At 44.1% G+C, this 18142-nt stretch overlaps 1 protein-coding gene across 1 annotated transcript in view; it reads right to left on the bottom strand.

Annotated features, from left to right (window-relative positions):
- COPG2 (COPI coat complex subunit gamma 2) overlaps positions 1-18142 on the bottom strand; it is a 120071-nt gene that overhangs the window by 17032 nt on the left and 84897 nt on the right. The window contains exons 19-20 of the mRNA XM_082255985.1: positions 1423-1562; positions 1141-1312 (exon numbers count right to left, since the gene is read on the bottom strand). Of these exons, the coding sequence (XP_082112111.1) occupies positions 1141-1312; positions 1423-1562 (312 nt within the window). The remainder of the gene's footprint in view (positions 1-1140; positions 1313-1422; positions 1563-18142) is intronic.

Genomic DNA, 18142 nt, shown 5'->3' with positions numbered 1-18142 from the left:
TGATGTGACTGCTGACAAAAGCAGCAGGATGAATTCTGAAGTGTTTCAGGCAATATTATCAGCTCATATTCAGCCAAATGCTTCAGAACTCATTGGACGACGCTTCACAGTGCAGATGGACAATAACCCGAAGTATACTGCGAAAGCAACCAAAGAGTTTTTTTTAAGGGAAAGAAGTGGAATGTTATGCAATGGCCAAGTCAATCACCTGACCTGAATCTGATTGGGCATGCATTTCACTTGCTGAAGACAAAACTGAAGGCAAAATACCCCAAGAACAAGCAGGAACTGAAGACAGTTGCAGTAGAGGCCTGGCAGAGCATCACCAGGGATGAAACCCAGCGTCTGGTGATGTCTATTCATTCCAGATTTAAGGGCCGGTTCACATTTGTGCGAGTGCGGCGATCGCATGTAATTCGGAGCGCACTGCTCCTTCATTACATGCGATCGGATGTGCGGATGCAAATTCAGCCATACACTTTGTATGGCTGAATTCGCACTGTATCCGCACCAAACACGCACATGACCCTTTTTTCCAGCCGCATCAGGATCGGGTCGCACAGTGGTTCACACTTGTGCGATCCGATTCCGTGCGAACTGTCAGATCGCACTGCGATATGCGATCAAACTGGGGGTGTCGTTAACATTTAATTGACACCCCCTGCGTATCACATATGGCAGTGTGAACTGCCAGAGGTGCGTTTGCGATGCGGGAACAGGCTGCGAATTCGCAGACTTCCCGCATCGCACAAGTGTGAACCGGGACTCAGGCTGTAATTGACTGCAAAGGATTTGCAACCAAGTATTAAAAAGTGAAAGTTTGATTTATGATTGTTAATCTGTCCCATTACTTTTGGTCCCTTAAAAAGTGGGAGGCACATATACAAACTTTTGTAATTCCTACACCGTTCACCTGATTTGGATGTAAATACCTACAAATTAAAGCTGAAAGTCTGCAGTTAAAGCACTCCTTGTTTGTTTCATTTCCAATCCATTGTGGTGGTGTATAGAGCCAAAAAGATTAGAATTGTGTCGATGTCCCAATATTAATGGACCTGACTGGTTTAAACCATGTTAGGAAGGCTTCATACCTGGAAATGTAACTGAAAAGGCCAACAACAAAAACACAAATGATCATACCTGCAGCAGACTCATCCTCAGGAAGCCGGACCAAAGTATAACATATTCCAGGTTGGTTATAGGGAAGATTTTGGGCTGGGACATAATAAACCACTTCATATCCTTCTGATGGCTCTACCTGAACAATCACTTTTTCCAGTAGCTGATCATTCAATGTATTTGTGCAGTCAAACTGTAAAGTCGACGTAAAATGAAAGTCATTTCAAATGTACCAGCATTCAGTACCTGTACATTAGTATTGTATGGATGTCTGTTACTGAGAAAAGCAAAAACTTTACTCACCTGAAATACAATGTGATCTGTAAATATATGCTTGATGCAACGTACAAAATATTCAGTTTCGGCTTCTGTAAGCTGCACAGGATCAGAAGACTTGAAGAGTGGACCCAGATTTTTGAATTCTGGAATGGCAGCCAATTGTTCTGTAAATAGAAATGAAAACGGCAATGTAAAAAATAATGCCGGGATCACCAAGTACCAATAATTGTTAGACAGGCAGCCTGTCTTTGCCTCATGTATGACCTGTGTTAACCACTTCCCGACCACCCCATAGCAGCTTTCCTGCTACAGGGCGGCCGTTTTGTGAAGGATCGTGTAAATATGCGTAATTCTGCACATCTGCCTAGGGGGCATGTGCGCTGCTTCTGCTGTGGGTAGTCACAGCAGAAGCCGATCACATGGTGCCACTTTGAGGAGAGATGCTGGACCGAGCTCCATCCTGACAGGGGATGTAATGGATTTTCTTTTCCTACACATAGTACACAAAAACACTGCTTAGGCACACATTTAACCCTTTGATCGCCCTAGATGTTTAACCCCTTTCCAGCCAGTGTCATTAGTACTGTGCATATTTTCAGCACCGATAACTGTATTAGTGTCATTGGTTCCCACAAAGTGTCAGTTAGTGTCAGATTGTCTGCCACAAAATCCCGCTAGTCATTATATATACACACCATAGTTTTTTAGACGCTAAAACTTTTGCGCAACCAATCAAAATACGCTTATTGGGATTTCTTTACCAAAAATATGTAGCAGAATACATATTACCTCATATATTAGCTTAAATTTATAAAAAAAATAGTTTTTTTGGATATGTTTTATACCAGAAAGTAAAAAATACTGTTTTTTTTCCGGTTATTTATTTTTTTTAAATTGTCAGTCTGTTTTTGTTTATAGCGAAAAAAAAAAAAAAACACTAAGTGGTGATCAAATACCACCAAAAGAAAGTTCCACTTGTGAGAAAAAATGTTGCCATAAATTTTATCTGGGTACAGCTTTGCATGACCGCGTAATTGTCAGCTAAAATAACACAGATTAAACCACCTTCCTGTCCTGTAATTTTTTTTTTATCTTTCAGTGCTGTGATATTTTGAGTAAATTAGTCTGTCATGCAATACTGTACTGTAGGGGGCGTGGCCAGCGGCTGACGGAGATGGCCGCTTGAGAGGAGAGCTCTGCGCCATCCACCTGCAATCCGGAACATCAGCGACGGCGGACAGCGATCCACACCCTGGTGAGGCAACTCTTTACCCCCTACACCTCCACGGATCATGGGGAAAAGAAAAACGGGCGGCTGCCCCCGCAAATTAACGGAGTTCTTTTACTCCGCCAGCACACCGGCGTCCCAAGATGGTGCCGCGATTCCACCAGCCCGGGTTCCCAACTGAGGAGGGATGACAACAGCACAGACTATGGGTCCCATCATGGCAGTCCCTGCTCCCCGATGAACCGTACCCCCCACCAGAGCCCCCAGAAATCGGCCCCTAAACGCTCTGCGGCCCACACCTATGCTGGGGACAGAGTAGGCCTCAACCTTTCAGACAGAACCCTGGAGTTCCATGACAACATCCATGACTTTCCAACTACAGGCCAACCACTGAAGGATACTGTCATGAAAGACATGTTAATCACCTTCCAGGGCTCCATGCAGAGGGCGCTGCTAGAGTGTGTATCCCGCATGAAGCTGGGACTTGGGGAGGTGGGGAATCGGGTGGACCAGGTGGAACATAAGATGGCGGAATTCACTACTGCCCATAATGAACTTGTGGACGCTCACAATGATAGGGATGAGGAGATGGATATGCTTAAAAGTAAAAATAATAAGGGCTACACCTTTTGATAAAGGCAGATGTGCTGAAACATGTTAAGGTCACGCCACGGACAACCTACCCATGTACGTTTGATGTACCTTTGATGCACTTTACCCTGGGATGTCTGTAAGTGTAATTGCTTTATTGTGATTAATAAACTGTAGCAGTATTACACTCTATTTTGCTCCTTTTTGGTTTATGATCACCATATCCGAATGAGAGGCAATATACCAGCTACTACAACACACTGGGACACCCGAAGTCATCGTATGGACTCGATTACCTACTTTAGACCACTTACAGCTTTGAAGATCTAGGTACTGTATAGTACTCTAGGTCCTCTATTTCTGGTGAGCGCATATTAATTTCTCCTGTCGGTGTTGGGAATTCACATGCACCAAAAATCACCTATTACAATTCATTTAGACACTATTCCCTTCACTTTAATAGACACTGGGATTCTTTGATATGGACACATCACTATGGACTTTATTTGGACACTTATAACTGTATATGTTCATTTATATGCAATTTTTAACTAGCGCTGCACGTTTTTGTTATTATTTTCACATTGGACCAATTTATTGTCAGTTTGTTTTTGTGCTAGCAGCTTTTTCTTTATGGTTTAGCACAATACTAAATAGTCCCTTTCACAGAAGAGCTATGTGGCGAGATGCTAGGACTCTGAAAGCGGACGTTCTCTTTATCCAGGAGAAGCATTTCATTGCCACTAAGCATCACCGCTGTGCAGACAAGCGTTTCTCCCATGTTTTTACAGCTTCAAGAACTAAAAAGAAAGGAGGGGTACTTATCGCTATTAACAGCTCAGTTGCATTTCAGTTGCAGGAGGCCTATGAGGGCCCTAAAGGCCGCTTCTTGATACTTACTTGTACCTTAAACAATGCTAACTACACTTTAGTCAATGTGTATGCCCCTAATTCGGGGCAAATTTCGTTTATGCGCTCCCTCATGAAAAAAGTTACTACATGCAAATTGGGTCCAGTACTATTGGGGGGGGTGGACTTTAACTGCATAGTGGACTCTGTCCTGGATTGTTCTCTCCCGCAGAAGCTCCCTAGACCTGAACTTTGCCCATTGCTTCATGAGCTTGACTTGTATGACCTGTGGAGATGTCGAAATCCCATGGCTCAGGACTACACTTATTACTCGGCTCCCCACAGGTCATACTCCAGAATCAATTTATTTTTATCTGATGTTAACTTGGTTCCACATGCACTTTCGGTGAATATTCATACCATAACATGGTCTGACCATGCTCCGATCTCTCTTCAATTGGAAGAGCGTGTTAAAGCTGCGCCTGGTCACCTTTGGCGCAACAACACATCTTTATTTTCTAAATCTGACCTGAGAGATCGGTTGCATTGTCATCTGGTAGATTATTTATCCCTGAATGACCTACCCAGTACTGATGTGTTCTACCTGTGGAACGCCCACAAGGCCTTCAGCAGGGGGGTGCAATTACAAATGGCCGCTAGGGAAAAAAGACGCAACCTCCAGGCCCTCAACACACTGTTGTCGAAGCTTAAATCTTTAGAGCGACAAACTAAAATAGACCCTACTCAGGTGAATACGTCGGAATTGCTACAATGTAGACAAAACACACCTTGAGGAAGAGCACCAACTTTATCTTAGGAAGACACAGGCTACTTATTACTCCCATGGTAACAAGGCGGGGAAATTCCTGGCTAATTACCTACGTAAAAAACAGGCGACCACTAGACTGACCAACGTCAAAGATCCCTCCACGAACCAATTAGTTTATCACCCCACTGAAATTGCCAATGTGTTTAGTAAATATTACGCTAATCTTTACAATCTGCACACAGACCCCGATACAACCCAACCTTCGGAGTGCTCCATCTTGGAGTTTCTGAGGCCTCTGAACCTCCCAGCTCTTTCGGAGGAGGTTCTGCGAGGGTTGAACGACCCGATTACCGCGATGTGTCCAGAAATTTCCACGGTGATCCGTTCGTTGCCCGCGCACAAATCCCCAGGGGCAGATGGCATGTCAGCCGAGTATGACAAAACATTTGAAGATGTCTTAGTCCCACATATGCTCCCCATGTTCAAAAAGGTACTATCTTCTACACTATTTCCTGAAGAAATGCTGGAAGCGGTCATAGTGGCCCTACCAAAACCAGGTAAAAAGCCAGATGCCCCTGCTAAATTCCACCCCATCTGATTGCTAAATAGCGATATTAAAATCTACGCGAAGATCCTTGCCAACAGACTACCCCCGATCACCCCCAACTTAATCAACCCAGACCAGGTCGGCTTTGTGAAGGGCCGTCAGGCTCCTGACGGCACCCGTAGAATGCTTAGCTTACTTAAAATTGCTGAACAGAGAGGGACACTGACAGCCTTTTTGACGCTTGACTCTGAAAAGGCTTTTGACTGCATACATTGGGGTTATTTAAAGACTACGCTCCAGCGGTTTGGCTTTGTTGGCCCTATCTTGTCAGCGATCACGGCCCTTTACACAACCCCCTCAGCTTATGTCTACACCTCAGCGGCAATGTCCAAGAAATTCTATATAACGAATGGCACACGCCAGGGGTGTCCCCTTTCCCCTATCATCTTTACGCTGATGATGGAGCCCCTGGCGGAGGCCGTTAGACAACACAGGGATATCAAAGGTATCACTGTGGGTGACAAAGTGCATAAGTTGGGGTTGTTTGCTGATAATGTGGTCCTAACTCTTACTTCCCCAGCCACCTCACTCATAGTTACATAGTTAGTAAGGTTGAAAAAAGACATCAGTCCATCCAGTTCAACCTATGATGCGTGTGAGCTTTTAGAAACCTTCGGGCGCATTTCCTATTACAAACTTAATGTCACTAAATCCTCCTGCCTACCCCTACACCTCCCCACTTCCACTTTACGCTCGTTGAAAACCTCATTCCCTTTTAACTGGGTTAAAAAAACGCTAACTTACCTCGGAATCACTCTTACTTCCCCGACGAAAGACACATTTAAACAGAACTACCTTACCCTCTTGAACACGATCACATCAGACCTGGACCATATTGCCAAGCGTGAACTTAGCTGGCTGGGTAGGGTAGCTGCTTTCAAGATGCAAACCTTACCAAAACTCCTTTATTATTTCCGTACAGTGCCAGTCCATATACCCATGTCCTACTTTGACTCACTGAACAGTATGCTTTGACGATTCCTATGGAAGGGCAAGATGGCCAAAATACCATTTTCCATAATGCTTAGATCAAAGACAATGGGAGGCCCTGGCCTTCCCAATTTATGCAATTATTACTATGCAGCCCTTCTAGACCAGTTACAAGCTTGGGTTGAACCCTGCACAGATAAGCTGTGGGTCTCTATCGAACAGGTGATCCTCTTGGGTAAGGACCTCCCTTCCTTGCTGATAGCTACCACCCTAAATAGACCGCTGTATCACCCCAGTTTCCCATCCATTGATGCTACCCTGGAGGCCTGGAGGGCGGTTTCCTCCCGCCTCCAGGGTCGCATCCCTACCCACAGTATGGAACTTTCCCTTGCTGCGTATGAATTCCTTATCCCGTCCTTAAGACTTCCCATGGGGATCGACCCTAAAAGCACCACCTACCAACTCTACCTTACACAAGTTAACCGGTACCACTACTATACGACTGCCCAACTGAAATATTACCATGTTAGAGATCCTGAGACTACCTGCACCTTGCCATCTGATGTATGGCAATACCTGTTCTCACGGCAACGCAAACAGAAAGGCATATCGTGGTTTTATACCTATTTTCAATCCTGTTCTAAACCTAATAAGACCACGAGTATGCTTAACTGGGAAAAAGATCTTCAGGCTCTCTATACCCCTAAAGAGTGGGGATTGGCCTCACTTTCAATACTCAAGGCATCCCACTGTACGAACCATTGGGAACTGGCCATGAAACTTCTTCATAGAAGTTACTTGACACCTGTACGCATGAACCGCATATTTGACCAGTCCTCTGACTTGTGCTGGAGGGGCTGCGGTGGCGCGGGCACCTTGTTGCACATGTTTGGCTGCAAATGCCTTCGTAGCTTTTGGAATGCTGTGGCCAGGCTGATAGCCCAAGTCACGGGTCTGATCTTCTCCCTTAAGGCAGATCTTGCGGTCCTGAATTTGGGGATTGATCACTTTCCAACAATATAGAGTGCTCATAACCCATTATCTTAGTGGCAGCACGGCTGGCTATTACATTAAAATGGAAGTCGCTTGACGCACCAAATATTACAGATGTTATTAAAAGAGTACAGGCCCATTGCTCCTATGAGGAATTCTTTTCTTTTTACAATGGTTCTCTTAAGCGATTTCTGAACATATGGTCAGCCTGGTATGCACATTTCCCAAAACCACACCCAAATAGGGTGTAGCCCGGGTTATAACGGTTTCTCTTGATGACGCTATATCTTTGACATTTTTGGTGGTTTTTTGTATTTTTCTTTTTTTTTTTAGTTTTAATTGTCTGTCTTATTACTTTCCCCCATACTTCCTATTGTTGTTTTTGTCCCCCATACACCATAATAGTCAACTACTAACCTGGGTGTTTGTACTCTTAACCCAGGCCTACCCTTGGGACGTCACCTCCCCATTAGTGAAGCCCCCTGACAACCGGGTGGGGCCTGGACGAGGACACAGTTATTGTTCCCATTGGGGGTGTCCGAGTCCGAGCATCATCTTGTACGAAACTCAGGGGAAGTCATGTAGCACATGTATAACATGATGTCCCAAGAGGCGGCATATATATCGAGCTGTTGCCTTATAGATCTTGTGTTCTGTATATTACCTGCATTGTACGGATGTCTCTACTAGTGTATGAACACTCCTATGTTATCTTGCTTTAACATTGTCCGCTTGTTGGACGCTTTGAATGTTTGTAAGCTTTTATTTACCTTGTTTGAAATTAATAAAAACGAATTGAAAGAATACTGTGCTGTAATACATTTTATATTAGTATATTAATTTACCTGTAAAATTATTTTCTTCGAGTATATCACAGGACACAGAGGACTTCGATATTTAGAACTACCTAGGCTATATCCTCCACCATTTATACAAAAAGGGGGGGTTCAGGAATTCCCACCCAGGTGTAACCCATCCCAACTCATCAGGAATCCCCACCCAGGTGTAACCCATCCCAACTCAACTTAGCCTCAGCTTTGTAACAAGCAATGAGACACAGCCAACAGGGGGATCTCTGTCCTGTGATGTACTCCAAGAAAAACTGGATTTTTGTCTTAATCCATTTGCAAAATCCTTTTCTCTGAGGTTCACTGACAGACACAGCTTCAAGTCTTCAGACCTGACTTCAAGTCTTCAGGCTTATGCTCTTGCTCTCTAGGAGTAGGCAGAAACCTTTTTGGTTACGCCCCTGGGGCAGTCCCAGAGGGTATACCATCACTTCCTGCTGTAGGACCCCAGTTTGTAACGAGCGGTGTAAGAAGAACAAATAACTCAACCCCAAAAGAGGAGCAGGTGCTGTGTCTGTCAGTGAACCTCAGAGAAAAGGAATTTACCGTAAGACAAAAACTGGATTTTTGACTTACCGTAAAATCCTTTTCTCTTAAGCTCATTGACAGATGCAGAATCCATATCTTGATATCCATAGGGTTATACTGCCCCCTACAGGAGTAGGACACTAGGCAGGAAAACAGTTCTGGCCACACCTATGGGCAGTCCCAGGGGGTATATCCTCTCTCTCCCTGCTATAGGATGTCAGTTATGTAACAAAGCAGTGTCAGAGACTCATACCAACCCAACTCAAAATAGAGGGGCGGGTACTGCGTCTGTCAATAAGCTTAAGAGAAAAGGATTTTACGGTAAGTCAAAACTCCAGTTTTCTCTGTCGCTGATTGACAGACGCAGAATCCATATCTTGATATCCATAGGGACGTCCCAAAGCAGTGCCATAAATGAGGGGTGGGATAACAAAAATCCAAACCAGAAGGCCAAAACAGAGCCAACCAGAAGAACAGAGGACTCATCGAAACAAGAAGATGAGACCCACCTGAAAAAAAAACAAAACCCCCGAGGTAGACCAAAGGTCCCCTCAAACAGCAGCCTGCAAAACCTTGCGGCCAAAAGAGGCATCCGCCGATGCCAGCACATCAACCTTATAAAATTTTGTAAAGGTATGAACTGACGACCAGGTAGCCGCCTTGCAAACCTGAAGCACCGACGCCTGATGGCGGAAGGCCCAGGAAGCACTAAGAGCCCGAGTAGAGTGCGCCTTAACAGGGAACGGAGGAACCCGACCCTTAATAGAATAAGCCTGCACCACCGTCTGTCTGATCCATCTGGAGATAGTCGCGGCAGACGCAGGCAACCCCTTTCTAGGGCCATCCGTGATCACAAAAAGTGAATCAGCCTTACGAAAAGAGTCAGTAGTAGCCAAGTACACCCTAATCGCCCGAACCACATCCAAGGAGTGTAACGCAAACTCCCGAGGATGACTGGGCTTAGGACACAGGGAAGGTAACACAATATCCTCATTCAAGTGAAAGTCAGAAACCACCTTAGGAAGGAAGGATGGATTCGGACTAAGAACCACCTTATCCCTATGAACCACCAGATAGGGGGGAACGACAGGAAAACGCAGCCAGTTCCGACACCCTGCGTGCAGAAGTGATAGCCACCAAAAAGGCCACCTTCCGGGATAAGGTAAGCAAGGGAATCTCCCTAATATTTTCAAAGGGAAGTTTCTGGAGAACCGACAACACCAAATTAAGATCCCAGGGTGGCAAGGGCGCCGCACCCCCTGGATGAAATTCCGCACCAAAGAATGAGTAGCCAGTGGCCTCTGGAAGAAAATCGCCAATGCTGAAACCTGACCCTTGATAGTGCTCAAGGCCAGCTTCTGCTCAACCCCCCCCCCCCCCGTTGCAGGAAGGCCAATATCCGAGCCACCGAGTAAGAACGTGGAGGAACCCGAGGGACTCACACCACGCGATATAAGACTTCAATGTGCGATGAGAGTTCTTTCTGGAAGTCGCTTTCCTCGCTTTAATCAGAGTAGGAATAACTGAAACAGACAAACCCCTGTCCTTCAGCACCTGGCTCTCAACAGCCAAGCCATCAAAGCCAGCGATCGTAAAGCAGGATGGAAGATTGGTCCCTGAGACAGCAGATCCTCCCTGAGAGGAAGTAGCCAAGGAGCGTCCGCGACCAGCCTGACCAAGTCAGCGTACCAGGCCCGACGAGCCCAGTCCGGAGCCACCAGGATGACTGGAATTCCCTCCGCCTCTACCCTGCGAAGAAGTTTCGGCAGCAATTTGAGAGGAGGAAAGGCATACAGCAGCTGATACTGTTCCCACGGAGCAACCAGCGCGTCTGCGGCGTCCGCCAGAGGATCGCTTCGCCTTGTCGCCCGCCCCGGAGGAGCGAAAAAACTTCCTGTGAGCTGAAAAGGAAGGTCCCTGTCTGCGACAAGGTTCCTTACCCTTATTAGCCTGTGGTAGAAAGGTGCTCTTGCCCCCAGTGAGATCCTTGATAATCTCATCCAAGCTAGTACCAAACAGGCGATCCCCCTGAAAAGGGAGTTTAGTCAAGGCTTTTTTGGAAGCCTGATCCGCCGACCAGCACTTCAACCATAGCATGCGCCGGCATTTTGAACAAAAAAGAGAAAGAATTCCTGGTCCCTTTGTGCCCAAGAATTCCCACCATATATTATCTCCCTAAAATTCACAAAAGCCTAACCCAACCCCCGGGAAGACCCATAGTAAGCGGGATCGATTCAGTAACTTCAAGAATTGGTAAATATGTGGACTTTTTTCTTCAGCCGCTTGTACAAGAAACCCCCGCGTATCTGAAAGACACATCCCAGTGTATCAAAGAAATTACAGAATTAGAAATATCAGAAGATGTACTGCTAGTTACAGCAGATGTAACATCTCTCTATACTGTGATTCCACACGAACTGGGTTACGAAGCGGTGAGGACATTTTTAGATGCAAACTTAGAAATCCCTTTTAAACAAAAAATATTTATTCTTGACCTACTTGTCTTCGGGATGGAACATAATTATTTTTACTATAATCACGAGTTTTATCTACAAAAAACGGGCGTTGCAATGGGGGCCAAGTTTGCTCCAAGCTTGGCCAACTTGTTTATGGCCTTATGGGAAGATCGCAATATTTTTTCAGAAAAAGTGAAGGAACTAGTGATATGGAGAAGATATATTGACGACACACTGTTAATATGGAGGGGGAATGAAGAATCCCTTGAGAAGTTTATGAAGAACCTCAACTGTAACAGTTGGGGAATCCGATTCTCATATCAATACAGTAAAAGTTCCATCAATTTTTTAGATCTAACCATTTTTAGAAAAGGTAACAGATTCGCCACCCGATCTTATTTTAAACCGACAGATAAAAATGGCTTCATTGCTCTAGACAGTTGCCACCACCCTACATGGCTCAATGCAGTCCCTAAAGGACAATTCAGACGTATAAGAAGGAATTGCACAGAAAAAACCGACTTTCAGGAACAAGCATTGATTTTAAAAGGAAGATTCGTGGAAAAAGGGTATGACCCACAAGAGATGGATGAGGAAATACAGAAAATGAGCCTCATTGAACAATCTGCATTGACAGAACCAGTTAAGAAAACAAAACTAGAAGAAACTCGGTCCCACCACGAGTTCGCCTTCGTTACGAAGTTTTCTTCAGGTTATAAATGGCTCAATCATGTATTTCGAAAATATTGGGGAGTACTACAGAATGACAAGGTCCTAGGACCTGTGATACCCCAAAAACCGAAAATCATCTTTAAAAAAGCGGCGAACATAAAGAATTTAGTAGCCCAAAATCCTGTGGAGAAACCAACAATAACGAAAATCTTCCCAGACATGAATGGGTTTTACCCATGTGGCAAATGCAGGATATGCAAAGAAGCCAATACGGTCAGAACAAAGAAATTTTCATCCTGTGTGACTGGAAAAGAATATCCGATTAAGGATTTCATATCGTGTCACACTAAAGGAGTCATCTATTTGTTACAGTGTGAGTGTAACAAACAGTACGTAGGAAGAACCATTCGCACAGCTAGTATTAGGATAGGAGAACACTTGACTAATATTTACAAAGCCTTCCCAGGACACAGTGTCTCAAAACATTATGCCCAATGCCACCGTAAAAATCCTAAAAAAATGAAGATCACCGTTATAGAAAAATACACCCCACATTGGAGGGGGAGTAATCTAAAAAGGACGATTTCAAAGAGGGAAACTTTTTGGATTTTTGAATTAAAATGTTTCCAACCTAGAGGACATAACATAGAATGGGATATTAATGCCCACATTAACAACAGCTAATATAAATTCCCGAAGCTCCTAAACTTTCATACCCACCTTTTTATTATCAAATGATACGATTTTAAGAATTTAACTAAATAAAATGATTTTTATGAAATTTTATTAAATTTTAACATTTTAAATTTTTAGTACATATTTTAACAAAGGTTTTCATCTTTTTAGGCACATAATTCAGTATTAAATATTTAATTTTATTTTTAATTTTTAATTTAACTGAAATTGATTTTAAACATTATTCACTGAATATTTGTGACCGTTTATAATTATGCATACTAAGATGTTTTAATTCTTACACATAATCATTAATTTGTTAATTATAGAAAAGGTTTAATGAAACGTAAACAGGAAGTAGTTGATACCCTCCTCCGGTGTCACATCCCCTTATAAATGCAGGAAAATTGAAGTCCAAGCGCCAAATTTCACTTTAATTACAAACATCCCCTGTAGAACACTGTAAGAGTGAAAATATAAGCGATCTTTATAGTATATATACTATCTGTGAAAAAAAGAGACACTTCCGGCGCTCGGGACATTCTCTGCAGACACCGGAAGGGGAGGACAACACTAACCTGTATAAATTGGCGGAAATGACGGCGCGCGCCTATCTCCCATCTCAAGTTGAAGCCCTATTGGAGGAAACGCGTCAGGAGGGAGGCGTGCCGTCATTGCGTCATCGGCGGTCCGTGCTGCAGCCGGACCCGATGCACCTAGAGATCCTCAGCCTGTCAATAATTGATTTTCTGCCCGAACTTTCAACCTAACTGTAAGTGCAAATCTGTATATCAATAAATTGCATACAAAAGGTAATGCACTATTAGTCCCATCCATTCTTTTATGTACGTTGGAACATCGCGGGGAGTCCATCACCCCAAAAGGATAGGAGACACATGTTGGTATATACAGAGGGAAGAAAGTGCGAATGATTTCATCCATCCATGGTGTTAAAGAAGCATCCTCATGATCAGGATATTTAGAGGCTTGATTGTCTCTTACATCTGGTAAGAGGCTTGTATTTATTTATCACCTGGGTGACCTTGCACGTGTGCAGGTGGAAATAGAGCACCGGTTTCCATATTAGAATATCATTATCAGGCACTTACCTTCTTTCCGCCAGGTAAGGAGGCATTTCACCCGGTGGAGGGAACACTACATCATCACCTTGATTTTTAATTGGACTTTCTTCACCATTTTTTCACATTTTGGATCACATTATTCAATGGACTTTTATTTTAATGTTTATTTGGAAAGTCACATCGAATGTTATTTGACCATTTTGTTTGTTTATTTTACACCCATTCACCTATCACTGTGACTTTGATTTGGTTTTTTCCCAATTTTGATATATATTGTTTAATATATGATTTTTCACATTCAAGAAAAGCGCACCATCACTTTTAAACATATACACGTCCTATCATCTGGTTGCAGCCTTTCACCTAATCAGCGCACCCCTTTCTTTTCAATATATGCGCCGGAGGACCACCGCCAAGATCGACACACGCCCCAGCAATGGAGCACCGTCCAGCGCGGCGTCACAAACAAATTGTAGCCCCTGCACCATTTACTCCAGCAACTCCGCCACGGCAGGGGGGAGACTTCTCCCCTCCAGGTCATGGCGTAACAGCTTGGCCCATTCCATCAACGTCTGCGAAACCAGAGCAATGGTAAACACTGGCCTCAAGGCCGACCCTGCAAGGGAGAATATGGAACCGGACACAGATTCCGCCCTACGATCAACTGGATCCCGAAAGGATGGGGAATCCTCCAACGGGATAACAGTAGCCTTATTTAGTCTGGAAACCGGCGGATCCACCGAAGGTGGCACCGTCCACTTTTTAAGGAGGGACTCTTCAAACGGGTAGCGCCTAGCAATCCGTTTGGGCATCCCAGGGGGTCGTTTTGGACGGACCCACTCCTTCTTAATAATATTGTCAAAGCATTTGGGAAAGGGAAACACCTTTGCCACCCTGGAGGGCTTGCGAGTGCCAAAGGCAACTTCCGTATGAGCTGCATCCGCAAGTGCAACCTCCAGTTTCTTTTTGGCTCACAAGCGGCCCTTTCGTCCTTTTACGGCGAGGTTCCTTGCCCTTAGCAGCCTGTGGAAGCAAAGAGTTCTTGCCTCCCGTAAGGCCTTTATGATCTCTTCCATAGAAGCACCAAACAAATGGTAATCTACAAAGAGAGATCAGCCAGTAACTTTTTAGAAGCCTGGTCAGCTGATCAGTACTTTAACCAGATCATGCACCAAAGAATCACCGATGTCACAGAAACCCCGTCATCCAGGGATGCATCACAAATATACTGTAACCCTTGAATCAACTGATCGGCCAGGTCCGCCAGCTCAGAAGGATGTTGACTCTCCTCCAGATCCTGGCGCAAAACCTTAGCCCATTCCGTTAAGGTCTGGGATACCAAGGTGATAGCAAATACCGGTCTTAAAATGTAACCAGCCACAGTGAAAAGGTTCTCCGCTATTTTGTCCACTGGGTCCTTAAAAGACGGGGAATCTTCCACCGGCAAAAGTGTGGAAACCTGAGAGTCCACCGACAGTGGAACCATCATTTTCTTTAGAAGAGACTCCTCAAAAGGGATATCTTCTAGCAAAACGCTTCGGTATTCCAACCATGTGTTTTTTTTTTTAAACGGGAGGCACCTCTCTCCCCTGTGCACCACTGTGGCACTACAAGAAGCAGCACATCCACGGCGCTGTATACAGCAAGCAAGGATAGTGTACCTCAGAGACTCCCCACCTGAGGTGGAAAGCGCCAACATGATCTGCCACACTGCTGGAAAGAGGAAACGCTGACCTGACATTAGAGGCCCCTACAGCCTCAGCACTATCTCAGACTACAGGAAAACGGCCGCCAATGGAAGTCTATAGGTAAACCAAAAACATGGCCGCTGAACTACAGAAACATGGCCGCCGAACCAGGGAAGAACAAGGGGGAGAAAGGACACAGAAGGGCCTACCATCCTAATAATTCTGCAGGAAACGAGGGCGGACACTACTCACCATACCTCAGTCACCAGGCGGGTGCCACTCCCTGCAGTCCACCGCACCATCTTGGAATGGGGGTGCTGTGGCCTGAGGTACGCTGCGACTCTGGTCGTGACTACTGTCGTGACCAGTGCTATGCGACCTGGTGAGGGGTTTTACTCGCCGATCAGCTCCCTTCTAGTGGGGCTATGTCGCGGCTAACTTAGCATGGAGCTAGTCATTGGGTTGGGCTCGCAGGCCAGACAGTAAGGATCTAGAATATACAGTGCGTCGCCCAGTCCGGCTATTGATTGTAGTTCTCACAGGAACAGCTGATTAAAGATAAAGTAAAAAAATCTATTTATTTGGAAAAAATGCCAGGACCACAGATCCCAGCGGAGAGCCAGGTCCTTACTCCTGATTAGGCAGAAAAAACTGGGGTCCTACAGCAGGAAGTGATGGTATACCCTCTGGGATTGCCTTAGGGGCGTAACCAAAAAAGGTTTTTGTCTAGTCCTACTCCTAGAGAGCAAGAGCATAAGCCCAGTGGTCTGAAGACTTGAAGCTGTGTCTGTCATTGAACGAAAGAGAAATTATTTTACAAAACCAAAAATCCTAATTTGTTAATTGTACATTACAAGACAATAAAAAACTTAGATAGTTATGGCTACCTGGGATGTTCCAAAGCACTGAACATTAGGTGTGGGCAACAGAAACAAGGCCAAGATGCCCAAAACCCCAAAACATAACAGGGGGGACCCCATTACAAACCTGCCTGAAAGACCATCTACATCTACCTAAAATTGGCATCTGCAAAGGCGTGAACCTCTATCTTGTAAAACTTAGTAAACGTTAGAAGAAGACCAAGTAGCAGCTTTACAAACTTGAACAGCAGAAGATCAATGTGGAATAGCCCCTAAAGTACTGACACTCCTGGTGGAATGGGCCTTAACTGGAAAAAGAGGAGCCCTGCCCTGAGCTTATAGGCCTGAGAAGTGAGCTGACAAATCCATCTAAAAATAGTGGATTGAGATGCATTCCTGACCCATGTGAAGACCTTCAGACAGAACAAACAGGAATCAGAATGTTAAAATGAAGGATGCATTTGAACAGCTTGGACAACATTCAAAAAGCAACACATCTTTTCCTTAGGTGCTTAGAGCAAAACAATGTTTTGATTCAGGTAGAACAAAGAAATCACCTTTGGTAGGAAAAAGGACCAAGGCATTAACACATTTTTTGGTGTATATAGTTATAATACAAAAGGAGTTAAGGAGTTCAAAATGCAACTTTAAAAATGTAAACATATACCAACACAAGAATGTGCTCAGTGGTAAAACTGCAAAAGTTGCCATTTTCCCCCTAACCTATTAGATACCTCTAATAACAAAATACATACCCAAAAACACCACGATAAACTGGAGAAAAGGGTATAAAGCTTTGGCAGCCAAATTGCTGAATGAGGGCTTGTTTTTAAGTGCTCTACTGCTTGTTAAAATATGTAAATACTTTAGTGTGCATGATCTGTGCAAAGGTTTACTTTAACCACTTCTGGACCAGAAGGTTTTCCCCCTTAATGACCAGGCCATTTTTTTTCAATATGGCATTGCGATACTTTAACTGACAATTGCGCGGTCGTGTGACGCTGTACCCAAATAAAATTGATGTCCTTTTTTTCCCCAAAAATAGCGCTTTCTTTTGGTGGTATTTGATCACCTGTGCAATTTTTTTTCTTGCGCTATAAAAAAAAAAAAAGAGCGACAATTCGGAAAAAAAAAAAAAAACCCACAATATTTTTTCTTAATGCTATAAAACATTCCCAATAAAAAAAAAATGTAAAAATCTAATTGTTTCACCATTTTGGGCCAATTTGTATTCTGCTACATATTTTGGTAAAATAAATCCCAATAAATGTATATTGATTAGTTTGTGCAAAAGTTATCGTGTCTACAAACTAGGGGATAGATTTGTCATTTTTATTTTTTTACTAGTAATGGCAGCAATCAGCGATTTTTAGCGTGACTGTAACATTGTGGCAGAAAGATCGCTCAACTAACTGACATTGACACTTTTGGGGGGACCAGTGACATTACTACATGAATCAGAGCTAAAAAATATGCACTGTTACTGTACTGACACTGGCAGGGAAGGGGTTAACACCAGGGGCAATCAAAGGGTTAAATGTGTCCCTAGGAGGTGCTTTCTTTCTAACTGTGTGGGGGTTGTATTCAAAGAATGAAAACAGAGACCTGTGTTCCTAAATAGGAGGAACACAGGATCCCTGTGTTTATCGCTGACAGAAGAGCGGTCTGCCGTGTTTACAATGGCAGACCACCATTCTGTCTCCACAGGGAGCGATTGCGGGTGCCTGGCAGCTTTCTTTTGGTGGTATTTAATCACCACAGAGTTTTCCATTTTTTGCTAAACAAATGCAAAAAATCAAAAATTTGTAAAAACCGAACAAAAGGTTTTTGTTTGTTTCAGCTATAAAATTTAGCAAATAAGGAATTTTTCTTCTTCACTGATGTGTGCTGGTGAGGCTGCACTGATGGGCACTAATGAGGAGTCACTGATGAGGGGTCACTGACGAGGCTCCACTGATGGGCACTGAT

The sequence above is a fragment of the Pelophylax lessonae genome (genome assembly GCF_965119305.1).
Source record: "Pelophylax lessonae genome assembly, chromosome: 4".
Lineage (NCBI taxonomy): Eukaryota > Metazoa > Chordata > Amphibia > Anura > Ranidae > Pelophylax > Pelophylax lessonae.
This window is presented reverse-complemented; position numbering and strand designations above follow the sequence as displayed.